This window comes from Leucopleurus acutus (genome assembly GCF_964270905.1).
Source record: "Leucopleurus acutus genome assembly, chromosome: 10".
In the NCBI taxonomy this organism is placed as follows: Eukaryota; Metazoa; Chordata; class Mammalia; order Artiodactyla; family Delphinidae; genus Leucopleurus; species Leucopleurus acutus.
The window spans coordinates 61,222,882-61,238,109 of NC_139153.1; the positions used below are offsets into that span (position 1 = coordinate 61,222,882).

General features: G+C 37.8%; 2 protein-coding genes across 9 annotated transcripts in view; one reads left to right on the plus strand and one right to left on the minus strand.

Annotated features, from left to right (window-relative positions):
• The window catches only part of DST (dystonin), a 558,750-nt gene that overhangs the window by 16,294 nt on the left and 527,228 nt on the right, over nt 1-15,228 (plus strand). For 6 of the 8 annotated variants that reach the window (XR_014326489.1, XM_082847286.1, XM_082847281.1 and 3 more), the window contains exon 2: nt 1,465-1,788. The exons of 1 other annotated variant lie outside the window; for it this stretch is intronic. The gene's annotated coding sequence lies outside the window, so the exon portion shown is untranslated. Of the gene's footprint in view, nt 1-714; nt 1,789-15,228 lie in introns of those variants that run through there. One more of the 8 variants, XM_082847288.1, reaches the window with a different exon arrangement.
• Nucleotides 1-15,228, minus strand: part of BEND6 (BEN domain containing 6) — a 28,105-nt gene that overhangs the window by 2,386 nt on the left and 10,491 nt on the right. Inside the window, exons 3-4 of the mRNA XM_082847297.1 lie at nt 2,334-2,554; nt 617-809 (exon numbers count right to left, since the gene is read on the minus strand). Of these exons, the coding sequence (XP_082703423.1) occupies nt 617-809; nt 2,334-2,554 (414 nt within the window). The remainder of the gene's footprint in view (nt 1-616; nt 810-2,333; nt 2,555-15,228) is intronic.

The window sequence follows — 15,228 nt, forward strand, 5'->3', positions numbered from 1 at the left end:
GCTAAGTGCCCTTGATCCAAAATGCTGGGAATTTATTTTTACCCATTCCCAACATCAGTTGAAACAAGCAGATTCTGACTGACTCTTTTCCAACTAAGAAATGATGCACTATTAAAATATAGAGAGCTGTGATTCAGTGAGTCCTTAAATTTGTTGGATATTTGCAAAAAAATTACTTGATAACCTAAATTATTATATTTAAGGAGGTTAATTAACTTAAAAACCATAAGTAGGATGGTTAAATTAACCTCTGTTTTTTTCTGAGTAAAAGATAAGGGATATTTCTAACCAAGATAAGAAAAAGAAAATAAGACATAAACTGTTACTAAAATTTTGTTGGAAAGGATTTTGAAAATTTACTTTTCTAAAGCTATGAATTTTATGAATCCAAACTTTTCAGTAATATAAAATTCATTTTTATTTTAATAACCATTTTTAATGTAAAGTTGTTATACAAAATTCCCCATATATCATAAGAGGTTTAGGCTATCCTCAGATTTTTCTCTCATAGAAAAATAAACTTGAAGAATAAAAAAGATAATGAAAGAACAACTTAAAGTTGAATGGTAAAATAATTTCAGATTCATGTGACAATATAATACAAACACATTATCACCTATGATTTCTTGAACTTCATTCTGATTCATAGCTGGTTTCACTGCCTTGTCCCTTGAAGTAGAGGATTTTGCCCCCGTCAGGCTGTGTGTGGCCATGTATTCATTTGTGTAGAGCACTTGCATTAAATCATTAATAAACTTCTGAGGCTTGCTCTTGTTGCAATGGGCAATCTGCCATTTTTCAATCTTGAACTAAAAAATTAAAAATAATAATTGAAATAACTGAAAAAGGAAAGGAAAGGAATATCTGAAGAATATATTACTCATTGAATTAATACAGACCAGAAAACAAAACCAAGTCTTTAAGGTGATGTATGATACTTTTAATATATATTGTACATTTCAGGGGTTAGAGTTAGATGTTAACTTTGAGATAATTCCCAACATATATGAGGTATTTGTTCTAGAGTGTATACAAATTCTTGTCATGTAATCTGCATTTGGTGCTTTAAGGATTAATCCATACTTAACATTTCCTACTAAGCATGGTAGCATAATAATGGCCCACTGACAATATTCACATCGTTATCCCTGTAACCTTTGAATACGTTACCTTATATGGGAAAATCAACTTTGTACGTGTCATTAAAGTACCTTGAGATGGGGAAAATATGCTGAGTTATCCAGGTGGGTCCAGTCCAATCACGTGAGCCTTTTTTTTTTTTACACTTAAAATTTGTGTACTTTATTGCAGGTACGAATATGTATATTTACATACACATATAACTTTATGTTTATAAATATATACACACAGTATCTGGTACGTAGTAAGCACACCATAAATGTTAATAATAATAATGAAAATGGCTAACATTTATTGAGCACTCACATGAGCCCTTAACTGCAGAAGAGGGAGGCAGAAAGAAGACACAGAGGAAGGAGGAGAGAATAGAAGAGTGAGAGGGCTTTGCCTGCCCTGACTGGCTTTGAAGATGATGGAAGTGGACCGTGAACCAGGGAAGGGGGATGCCTCTAGAAGCAGGAATGGCCTTCAGTTTATAGTCAACAAGAAAACAGAAAACAGGGAACTCGGCCCTAGAAGCATAAGAAACTGAGTTCTACAGCAACCCCCATGGACAGGAAACAGATTCTTCTCCAGAGCCTCCAAAAAGGAGAGTACCTGCCAACACCTTGATTTTACCGCATTTCTGACCTACAGAACTCTGAGGTGGTAAGTTTGTATTATTATAAATCACTAAGTTTGTGGGAATCTGTTACACAGCAAAGGAAACCAGTACACTAAGATTCAAATATTCTGAATGTTAGATAGTGAGCATTTAATTACTGCTCTTGAAGGCATAATTTCCCAGGCCGATTCTAACAAAACTTGTATTTTTAGCTTCTATTTCTTGATTAAGAGAAGTCGGGAAAGTAGAAGAATTGTGTTCTGCCAGCATGTACAGCCTAAAATTCACCTTGTCTCAATGATACAGTTTTATAACCTTTAATGCATAGTTGTCCTTCTGTCACTGGTTTAAGAATTTCCTAGTTTAATAACTTCATCATTGTCCACCATTTGACTTTAATTTTCTGAACTGGATATTCATTTCACAAATATTAGATTTATTGTAAAAGACTGTTTTACATAGTCAGAATATTATGATTGACCTAAAGTTACATAAAGTGATCTGATAAGACAGTGATTATGTTGTACAGTAATTTTAATTTTGTATGTAACTGTATCCCAGAGAAAGATGGGATGGTCTTCCAGCTGACCTGTTTCTCATCCACGTGATGCTCCTCCTCAGTTTTCAAGGAAATTGGTGAACTGTAATTAGAATTAGAATTACTACATGTGGAGGCAAATGAATCTGGTGAGGAGTTATTTGTTGCTCTCCAGAGCGTGGACGCAGACGTGGACAGGGTTCCTCCACCCTTGAGCAGGGCCTCCGCCATACCAACCAATTCTTCAAACTGGGTGACGGCCTGTGGTAAAACTAAAATGGCAAGAAAAAGTAGTACTTTACAAATACTTGGCATAGCAGCATAGATACATATTTTCTATGATATGTATATGCATAGAAGTATGTAGACCAAACTGTTAACACTTGCTATCTTTGGAAAATAAACATGGTAAGAAGAATGGTTGGAACATATTTACTTTTTTTTTTTTGGTGGTACGCGGACCTCTCACTGTTGTGGCCTCTCCCGTTGCGGAGCACAGGCTCCGGACGCGCAGACCCAGCGGCCATGGCTCACGGGCCTAGCCGCTCCGCGGCATGTGGGATCTTCCCGGACCAGGGCACGAACCCGTGTCCCCTGCATCGGCGGGCAGACTCTCAACCACTGTGCCACCAGGGAAGCCCTAACATAATGTTTTTAAGACTTGATTCTTTTTCTAATTGCTAATGATGTTATTTGAAGGTGTTTAAGGAGACATTACTGATTCTATCACCTTCCATCAGGCCAGTTTAAGTGACAAGATAAAATAAACCGTTTCTCACAGATTGAAATAAATTTTCTATGGCCTTAGTGCATGATTTGCCAGGGAGTCAAAGGCCATCAAATTAGTAAAAATTCATGGCCACAGTTCAAATCTATGTGTTCACATATTAAAGATGGATTTTGGTAATCAACTGAATGTTCTCTTAGTTCCTTTTTTTAAATGGAAACTTACACATTCAAAGCTTTCATGCCTCCATGTTAAATGGTCTTCTCTTGTTATATCTAGTTTCTTTCCTAAGGACAAATAACATTTTGTTGGAGTTGGAAGACACCTTGAACCCTGTGTAATTCAACTCCTCACTCTATGGTTGGGGGTAATGCCTGCTGGAGAGGTGAAAAGACTCTGAAACTTTTTTGTACTTTTCTAAGCATATTATTGAGCTATATAATCTTTGGAATAATAGCTGATTGGAGACCTGAAAATCAGACATATTGATGACATGTCCAAATCAATACATTTAGTACTATGTTAATAGAAAAATTTAAAAATCTGCTAAAGAAGAAAATCTTATTTTATATATTTTCAATTAATATTTGCTAAGCACCTCTCATGTGCCAGACAGTTGTTCAATCAGCAATTATTTATTGAGCACTTAATAATATTAGACACTTATCTAGCTTCTACTCTGTGCCAGGCACTATTCTGGGAACTTTACTGATGTTCATTTGTTTACTCCTTATTGCAACTCTCTGAGATAGGTATTGTCATTACCCGCAATTTACAGATAAGGACAGTTAGGCAACGAGAGGTTAAATAACCCATCAGGGTCAACTCAGTGAAAAGAAGAGGCAACATTCAAATTCGGACTCTGCCAATTCCATGCCATAAACTTCTATGTCATGCCAACTCTCAACATTTGCCCACCACTCTGTTAGGTGCCAGGGATGAGACTGGGAGCAAAACCAGATGTGATCCTAGACTCTTGGAACTGGGAGGGGGTGGGGGGTATTGTTTACCTAACCATGCTGTGTGTAAAAATTTGGCCCGCTCAAAGAAGGTCTGGCCACCTGTCCTAACTGCCACCCACCACCCCCCAGTTCCTGAGAAGTAACCTCTCAACCCTTGAATTTCCCGAGCGATAGCAGGAGTGTCTTTGTTATTCATGGTGAGCCCCTTAGAACACTCCTGATTTATGTTTATGCTAAGGAGTTTCTCAGGGTGGGGACAGTCACACCCAATAATCTTAGGGTAGAAGCTGGCCATAGTCAGAAAGCCAGAAAGACCATGTGGGCAATCAATCAGTGAATCAATCATGCTCACGTAATGAAGCCTCAGTAAAAACTTTGGACACCCAAGCTCAGAGAGCTTCCTGGGTGGACAATCCTCTGTGCATTCTGTTGTAACATATAAAGACTAGTAGGTAATATATCCTGAGGACAGAAGTTCCTCACTTGGAAACTAACCAGACTCTGCCCTATGTGTCTCTTCCAACTTTGCCTGGTTCTAATTTGTATTCTTTCCCTGTAATAAATGTAACCATGAATATAATAGGTTTTGGTGAATTAAATTTCTCTGGCAAATTACTGGACCTGAGGGTGGTTTTGGAAAACCCCTAAACTTGCAGTCAGTATCAGAAGTCTTAGAAGACTTGGCAGTCTGGAGGACTGTGCCCTTAACCTTGCGGTTTGGCTAACTCAAGGTGCATGCAAAGAAATAAAAAATCACAGTTGTTAAGGTCACAGAGGAGAGGCAAACAGCCTAGAGAGGGAAGGGCCACAGAGGGCTTCTCTTAGGAGGTCAAGATTGATCTGAAACCTGAAGGCTGAGCAGGAATTAAATAGCCGGAGGGAATGAGGAGGTCATCAGAAGCATAGGAAACATAAGTTCTGTATTTGAGGAACTGAAAGAAGGCCAAAGCTGGAATGTAAAGAGAAAAAGGGAATTCTGCATTAAAGTGGGGTTTAAAGAATATTCACTGTTTTTTCTAATAATGAAAGTTATACATGTTCATTGGAATATATCCTTCTTGCCATTTCTATTTTTGTATATCTCTATCTATATTCATGTATTTTGTTTTACATAATTAGGACAATGCTATATGCATAACATTGTATCATGTTTCTTTTTTCCAATTAAGACCATAAATTGAATATTTTACCTATTTTATTAAATCTTGGAAAATATGATCTTTTGAGGTCTAATTTGCTTAGAATCAAAGTCAAGATCTTATGTGAAGTCTGAGCAGAATTTAAGTAGGTAGAGGGGGATGAGTTTGACAAAAGGATATACCCAATTAGCTCACACTAATATGTTCGAGATATAGAACATTTCTGCCCACCCAGAAATTTGCCTCATGTTCCTTCCAAATCAGTCCCTGGACTCACCTCAGGGGAAACCATTAATGTGACTTCTTTAGTCAGAGACACGTTTTACCTGTTCTAGAATTCCATATAAACGGATACAAACAGTATATTCTCCTTTTTTTGGTCTGACTTTTTTGTTGTTGTTGTTCTGCATAATGTTTTGAGATTCATTCATGTTGTTGTGTCAGTCATTCTTTTTTCAGGAGGATGAATATTATTTTTATTTTTTATTGAAGTATAGTTGATTTACAATGTTTCAGGTATATAGCAAAGTGATTCAGGTATGTGTATATATATATATATATATATATATATATATATTCTTTTTTGTTGCTGAGTGATATTTCATTACATGGATACTCCACAATTAAAGTATCCATTCATCTGCTGATGGGTTATTTTCCACTTGAACACACGACTTTAAGGATTCCCTAATATCTCAAGGTATTGATGTCCTCTAATTTATTCAAATGCTCCTTTTATTCTTTTTGGAATTTAGGTTGCTTCCAATTTTTCTTGATTACAGACAAAACTCTTATGAACCACCTACCACACACATCTTTATATGCATCTCTGATCGTGTCAATGCTATAAATTCCTGAAAGCGTAACAATAGGCTCAGAGGTATAAATGTTTCCAAGACTCAGTTAATGGCATTGAATGGCTCTCTAAAAAGAGTCTTCCATCTTAAATGCCCACTTAGCAAGGTAAGAAGTCAGCCACATCACTGCACCATCAACAAGAGGTGTTCATTATTAACAACAATATTCACTATTTTGATAGGTTAAAATTTTAGTACAATTATTTAAATTGTAATTATTGCAATTATTTGATTATTGTGAAGTTGAATACATATTTATTTGTTTATTGATTATTTGAACTTATTCTATGAGATACCTATTAGACCAAAGAATGTTAGTACTTTTTAAATTTTATGATAGCTTAGATGGTTTTTGTAAAGTGCTTATAGGAATGCCTAGTGCATTATAAACACAATGTATTAGCTACTGTTATTAATTCCTTAATAACACTTTAACCTTTATATCTTAAGCACTTTAACCTTTAATTTGTCATAAGTTGCAATTATTTTTCTTAGAGTATTTTAATTTTAGTATGTTTTAAATGTACACACTTACAATACACTTACAACTTACAACTAATAACTAACACACAACTAATAACAACCTGCTGTATAAAATAAATAAAATAAAATTTTTAAAAAAGCACACACATATTTTTAGTTTTTACTTAATTAAAAGTAGCAGTCTTATGGAAGCAAACTAAGTGTCCATCAACAGATGAATGGATAAAGAAGATGTGGCACATATATACAATGGAGTATTACTCAGCCATAAAAAGAAACAAAATTGAGTTATTTGTAGTGAGGTGGATGGACCTAAAGTCTGTCATACAGAGTGAAGTAAGTCAGAAAGAGAAAAACAAATACCGTATGCTAACGCATATATATGGAATCTAAAAAAAAACTGGTCATGAAGAACCTAGGGGCAGGATGGGAATAAAGACACAGACCTACTAGAGAATGGACTTGAGGACACGGGAAGGGGGAAGGGTAAGCTGGGACAAAGAGAGTGGCATGGAAATATATACACTACCAAATGTAAAACCGATAACTAGTGGGAAGCAGCTGCATAGCACAGGGAGATCAGCTCTTGCTTTGTGACCACCTAGAGGGGTGGGATAGGGAGGGTGAGAGGGAGGGAGATGCAAGAGGGAAGAGGTAGGGGGATATATGTATATGTATAGCTCATTCACTTTGTTATAAAGCGGAAACTAACACACCATTGTAAAGCAGTTATACTCCAATAAAGATGTTAAAAAAAATAGCAGTCTTTTCCTTAGTTCATTCATTTACTTTATACTTAGCAAGTCATTCAGATCAGTTAAATATTCACTCATATATTTCATACAGTTTAAACATCTTTTCACAAGTAAGTTTTTTTTCTCCCCGGATATATTTTTTCTAACTTTTAATGTAAAAATTTAAACACACACACAAAATAGTAAACTCCCATGTACCCCATGCCCTAGTTTCCAACTCATGGCCAATCTTGTTCCACCTGTATCCCCACCCACTTTCTTCCCACCTCCAAAATTACTTCAAGCAAATCACAGGCATCATTTCATTTTATCTGTAAATATTTCCGTGTATATCTCCAAAGGTAAGAAATTTAAATATATATATATAAAATATGGTTATATATATATATATATAACCATAACACCATTGTCACAGCCAGAAATACTTAGCAATAGTTCTCAAATATCATTTAAAAAAGAAACCAAACTAGCAAGTGTTCAAATTTCTCTGATTGTCTCGTTTTTATTCTTGTTTTTAGCTTGTTTGAATCAGAATCCAAATAAAGTCCATACATTACAATTAGTTGCTGTCTCTTTTACAAACTATAGGTTTCCTTTTCATCTCCTAGTTTTTTCCTTGCAGTTTATTAGTTGAAGAAACTGGGTCCTTTGTCCTGCAGGGTTTCCCACAGTCTGGATTCTGCTGATTGCACCCCTAAGGGGGTGTTTAACATATTCTTCCCTGTAGTTAGATTTAAAGGCTTGATCAGTGTTTTAACTTCCAGCAGGTGGCATTGAATGCATGGTTACCTTTTGTTGCGATATTAGCGGTCACTGATGATCACTGCCTAGATTCATCAGGGGTTGCAAAATGGTGATAACCTAATTCTTCATTTAGCTAGAATTCTACCAAGGGAAACTTTCTCTCATCAACTATTTGGCTACCCTGAGGTTCATTTCATATAATAATGGCAGAGTAAATGCTTGATTTTCCAGTCTGTATTTGCCAGTTTTCAAAATAATGAGTTGGTTCTTTCAGATGACCATTAAGTTTTTTCTCTTTTGAATGAAGTCATGCATGTAAATATACATGATAACCAGTTGCCCTGATCATTATTATTGATGCTCCAATAATAATGATCTTTAGCCAGTGGGAATCTCTTCCAGTTGACACATCCACATGGTCTTTGCTGACCTCCCTGCTTTCTGGTAGGACAAGATTTTCATCTATATTTCCTGTTTGAGGCTCCTGACAAATCTTGTCCATTTCCTGTGCAAGTTCTGGAATCAGCCGTTTCTCCAGGGAACCCCAGCTCCCTTTAGTGGGGAACGGTATTTCAAGGCCACACCCAAGTGCTGGGAGTGCTCTTTGCTATTGGGTTCTTGTTTCTAGGCCTCTTTGGTGAACAGTATTAGAATATACATATTATTAATTTTTAAAGATAAAAATTCATCCTGTGTCAAAACCAGTACTCATTCAAATTCAGAACATGGAGTTTTAATTTAAACTGTACAGTTATGGTTTTAGTACGCCACATGGTGTGAAATGAGAACCTAACTTAAACCTGCCCCTCCCCGCCACATTGGAATATCAGTTTTCCCAGCATCATTTGTTGAATAATTCATCCTTGTCCTAAATGGCTTGCAGGACTCGCTATGTAAATTGTCAGGCCCATTGCAAATGGAAAATGCAGGACTCCTTGTTCAAAGCTTCTTCAGAATTTTAATATGGTGACAGTATTTTTAACCAGTATGTGGGGCCTTCCTAGGAGCAGGGCCCGGTGTGACTGCACTGGTCATCCTACAGTGATAAGCAGACACTATATGGCACTCACCTTACCAGGTTCTGCTCTGAATACTTTACATGTCACCCAGGGAAGTAATTTTATCATTTCCATTCATCTCACACTCAGTTACACAGCTAGTAGGTGGCAGAGCCAGGATTTGAACCCAAGTGACTTGGCCCCTGTAAACCCATGCTCTTGTCCTCTGTGCCACAGTGGCTCCAGGACATTTCTTCCCTGTATGGGAGGTATTATCCAGGGATGTGTGTTCTGTTCCATCGACCTGCTGGCTCTTATCCTAGTAAGTTGCTTTTAATTATAAGAACTTTATATGATTTCATGTTGACAGTTAGGCCCTCAGATTCTTTTTCAGAATGTTCTTAATTGATTTTGCCTATTTATTCTTTCAGGTTAACTTTAATATAATTATTGTCAAATTACCACAAAAATCAAAATCAAAACAAAACAATTATGGGCATTTGATTGGGACTCTAGTCAAACTGTGAGTTATTTTGAGATGAATTGGCATCTTCTCATCTATGAATTTGACGTCTCTCTATTTAGATTTGTGTATTTCTCCATTGACTTTTTAATTTTTCATCATAGATCCTACACATTTCTTGTTAGGGTAACTAGTAGATATCTTATAGTTATTTGTAATTAATGTGTAGATTCTTTTTAATTATTTTTTTTAGGAATAAAACCAGCAATTTCTGATCTATAAGGAAATTACTGATTTTTTTAAAAAAATGGTAGCTATTAGATTTGGGGCACCTATTATGTACTAGGCATTTATTATTTTTTAAATACAATAAGGCTTATAATGAAAAATAGCAGTCCTCTGCCCTACCACTCACCACCCTGGATTACCTACTACTCCTAGAGGGAGAACTTCTGATCCACTTACCTCTTTCTCTGGTAGTTACCTTCATAGTCTTAAATAATAATAAGCATATACAACTATTCTTTTATTTTTTCAGATTCATATAATTATTTATTGACTTTCAACTACGTAACATGACAAGGCAGCCCTCTTTCAACTCCTCCCCCAGCCACACAGAAACACACACACATGGTACCCACATGTGCAAACACATACACACGCTTCTTCTCTCCATCATCCCAGGATAGTTGTAACACAACTGCTACTTCAATAAATACTGTGCTTACATTATTATAGTGATGTAATTCTCAATTCCTTTCCTTTAAAACATGACTTTTTTCCTAGAGTTAAAATGATCCCATTTTTAAAAGCTTGCTTATTATTATTTAACTGTTTCTCTGACTTAAACATCTCAAAACTTCCTACCAGAGGTGTAAAATCTCCTTGCAGTATGTTTGGTAGATGACATCATGTCATCTATCAATTTCATGTTTTTTTCAGTGATCTCTCTCCTGGAACCCCTGTACCTGTCCACCTCTAGACCAGCTGCTTCCAGGCTACTGTGGACCTGTCACCCTGGAGTGTCCCGTCACTATTATTCTGTGGCTACATCCTGTCCCTCTCCTGTACTGGACTACCTGTTTTCTGATTAACTTTCTAGATTCACTCTCTCATTTTGAAGGAGCACACCCTCCCTTAGCTTTTGAAAAAGAAAGCACAGGAAGTACATTGAGACTTCATAAGTATGAAAATATTATTCTGCCCTCACACTTGGTTGATGGTTTCACTGGGTATAGAAGTCTAGGTTTAAATCATTTCCCTTTAGAATTTTAAAGGCATTGCTCAATTATCTTAGAGCTTCCAGTGTTGCTGGTGAAAAGTCTGATGTCATCTGACTCCCATTCCTTAGCGGATAACATTGCTTGTTCTCTCTGAAAGCTTCTAGATTTTCCCTTCCTGGTGTTCTGAAATTTCACACTGTTATGGCTTAGATAAGCCTTTTTGCTTTTGGTGGTATCTTTTTGATGTGCACACAATAAACTTTTACTAATTACTACTTCAGTGATTCACTGGTTTTACTTTGGCTATTTCTGAAACTTTGACAGCTTTCTACTATATTTAAATGAACCTGGGCAAAACGTAGTTGATTTTTCCTTCTTTACTGAAATCTCATTAGTTAATAGAGTGGAGTTTTCGGCTGAGGCATTGTTTTCCCTGGGTATACATTCATTCTTTACAAATAGTGATAATTTAATACCCTTTTGTACAATAGACATACCACTTTTTTCCTTTTATATCTTATTGTGCTGGTCCGTTGTGGTCCACAAGATATGTTTCAAATGTTTAACACATGCACGTAGAGCACACACACGTCTGTCATTCTGAATGTCTAGAATGGCATATACATTCTGCTATTTTTCTTAGTTAGCAGGCTTTATAGACAGATAAACAGCTCTGATTCTTAGTTCAAAGAGGAATATTGCTGAGCAAAAGTTAACTAACCACTCTGCACTCTTCTCTCAGACCCCTTTCTTATTTGGATTATACATTAAATTTCAACTTTCTGACATCTTCCTAGTTCCCAACTGTAGCTTCACAAGGAGGCCTACTATGGCCATGTTATTTTAAACTGTAAAACATCCCCTCTCCCTCAAATCCCCATCCTCCTTTACCTCTCCTATTTTTTCCATAGCATTTATCACTAGCTAACATATTGTATAATTTACTTAATTTTACTTAATTGTTATTTTTCATGATTTTGACTGCTTGCCTCACTGGAATGTGAGCTCTGTGAGAGTGGCGATCCTTGTTTTGTTCACTGGGTTTTTCTAGGTACTTAGAGCAGTGCCTGACATATAGAGGACCTTGTAAATATTGACTGAAAGAAGAAATGCATGCATGAATACTGCAGTGGCAGTTGGCAGTTCCTGACTCTTCCTGTTGCTTGAAGTCTAACCAATAGCCAACTTTACTTTGGTTTCTAAGGGTACATACTAGTGTGTGTGCATGCAGGGGGGCAGACAATATTAAATACAGAATAGAGTATGTAGACTTTTAAGTGCCAAAGAGGAAACAAAACGGGAAGGGATAAAAAAATGTTGCAGGGGGAGAGAGGTTGAAAGTTTAGATGGAGGGAGGAGGTCAGGGCAAAGATGAATTTACAGTGAAGAGTTGGAAGTACGTAGGGTGCAAACTATGTGGATATCTGGGGAAAGAACATCCCAGGCCAAGGGAACAGCCAGTACAGAGATGCCGACGTCAGGTCACGTCTGATGTCTTTGGAGGGAAAGCAAGTGGTCCGGTGTGGCTGGATCACAGAGAAGGATGGGGAGAGAGTAGAAAACAAGGCCAGAAAGGTATGTGGAGGGGAGGTGGCCGGATCATGTAAGGACTCAAAGATCATAAAACCGACTTCAGTTTTACCCCACGTGAGGTAGACGTGCACTGGAAGGGTCTGCAGAGAGGAGTGACGTGAGCTGGCCTACATTTAGCAGGATGTTCTTGCTGCTGTGTTGAGAGTGGACCGCACAGTAGCATGAGCAGAAGTGGCAACACCAGTGAGGAAGCCACCATGATAACCTGGGTGAGAGATGCTGGTGGTTTGGACCAGAGTGGCTGTAATGGGGGTGGTACAAAGAACTGTATTCCAGAGATATTTTGAAGGTGAAGCCAGTAGGATTTGCCAATGGACTGAGTGTAGGATGTAAAAGAAATACAGAAATACAAGACAGCATCGTGGTTTTTGAGTTGAGAAACTGGAACAATGAAGTTAGATTAACCGAGGCGAGGAAGAAAGAGAGGAGCAGGTGGCAGGGGAAGAGTGGGAATGTGGTCGTGGGTGGTGGTGTTTGTCTGAGATGTCTGCCAGTCTTGTCAATACACAGTTAGCCCATGACTCTGGAACTAAAGGGAGAAGTCCAGGTTGGAGATAAGTCATAGTTATTGATGGATTTAACACCATAGAATTGGATATGATCCCCTATGGAGTGAAAGCAGATAGAAAAGAAAGAAGTCCAAGGACTGAGCCTGGGGCATCATCAAATATTTAGAGGATAAGATGATGAAATGAGGCAGCCATATAAACTGAGACGGAAAGCTCAGCAGTGGAGGAGGAATGTGGTGCCCTAGAAGCCAAGGAAGGAGAGGTAGCCAAGGTGTCAGATGTAACAGGGCACTTAATGTGATCCTTGAGAAATGACCTTCGGGCTTAGCAATATGAAATGTTATGGGCTGAATTGTGTCCCCCCAAAAAGAGATGTTGAAGTCTAACCCCCAGGACCTTAGAATGTGACCTTATTTGGAAATAGGGTCTTTATAGATGTAATCAAGTTAAAATGAGGTCATTAGAGTGGGCCTTAATCCAAAATGACTGACATCTATAAAAAGAGGGAAGTCTGGACACAGAGACAGACAAGCCCACAGTGAGGTCATCACATGAAGACTGGTCTTAATGCTGCCTCAGGCCAAAGATCAACCAGAAGCTAGGAGAGAGGCCTTCCCCAGCGCCATCAGAGGAAGCGTGGCCCTGCTGACACCTTGATTTTGGAATTCTGCTGTTTAAGCCACCCAGTCTGTGATACTTTATCACTGCAGCCCTAGGAAACTAATACATGGAGGTCATTGGCGATCATGAGAAGAGACATTACAATGGAATGACAAGGACCTAATTGAAGTGGGATCCAAAGGGAATAAAAGGGGGAAAATTGAAAACAATGTATAGGGTCAACATGTAAGGAGTTTTCCTACAAAGGGAAGGAGAGAAACAGGGTGGAAGGCAGAAAAGCAAATGGCCTGAGAAAGGTGGTTTTTTTTTTGGTTTGTTTGGTTTTTTTAATGAGAGAAATAATTGTATGTCTGATGCTAATGGGATGATTCATTAGAGAGAGTGGGGAGGATCTCTGGAACTCTGTCCTTGATTAGCAGAAAGAGGACGCATAGATGGACATACTGCCTTTGGCTGGACAAGAGGACAGGTCACTCATGGGTGACAGGAGAGGAAGTGGAGGTTAATACAAGCACAGGTGCAGGGAGCTGACAGTCTTTTCACATCCTCCAAGTTCTCCATGAAGCAAAGGCACCAGCTGAGAGTGAGGATATTGAAGATGTGGGAAGCTGGCAGAGAGAGGAGAAAATGAAACAGCAACTCCAGAGTGAGGGACAGAGAGAAACTGTTCATAGTGATGATTCTTTTCATATACTATTTTTTTAATTTTATTTTTTGTCTGTGCTGCGCGGCATGTGGGATCTTAGTTCCCGACCAGGGATGGAACCCGCATCCCCTTAACTGGAAGCATGGAGTCTTAACCACTGGACTGTCAGAGAAGTCCCCTTCTTATACTATTGAAACTGATTTGCTCCTCTTGCATTTAGAATTTTCTCATCTAAATTTATGAAAAAAAATGGATCTAATTTTCTTTTTGGGGGAGTCCATGTGTCAAGTTCTGGTGTTAATAAAAACAGAGACAGAATCAATAGCGATGATTACTGAGCACCTATCATGTATCAGGCCCTGGTAAAGCATTTCTTCCAATTATCTAATTTAATCATCTTGGCAAGAAGGACACGAGAGATTGGCTCCACTGTGTAGATGAGGAAAGTGAACCTGGGGCTGAGGGCAGGACAGTGACAGGGCCAAGGCTTACAGCTAGTAAGCAGGGTTGGGATTCAAACCAAAGTCGGTGACTTCAAGATCAATACTTGAACCAGCAATGTATGCTAACTTTATCAACTAGCTTTTCATCTTACTCTACGTTCTGGAACAGATGATATAAAAATAAGAACAATCTGTTCTTTGAAATTGCAAAAACCTCACCAGGAAAAACCATCAGTTATAAAGATGCAATATTTAAAGCATAAAAAATAAGGAGAGAATGGCTTGTTGGTGGAATAAACATCTTATTTCCATTCATGTGTGCCTGTTTCTACTTAAAATTAGGAAGCCTTCAATTTAATCAATATCTGTAGGAACTCATCTGAGCCATTACTCTGTCAATCTAGCTCACCACAATGTTCTGTCTCCTACAATTTCTGCCTCCCCAAATATTGTGGAATTGTCTTCTTTATTTCCACAGCCATTGCCCTAGGCAAGGCTGCCATCCTGTTAGTCCAATGACTGTAATACCTTTCAAAAGTGGTTCTCCTCGACTCTCCTTTCTGTGCCCCTTGTACTCATTTTGTACACAGAAGCCAGAGGGATTTATTTTTAAAATACTCTGTGTATTTACTGTTTTATAACAGAATGCTGCCCCACATAGGATATATTGCCAAATATTCAGCTGTACAAAATAGTGCATGATGCCTAACTACAAGTGGAAAACATAATTAAAAAAAAAAAAACACTTAAACACAATATAGGATTCTGCAAAAAGGCATTATT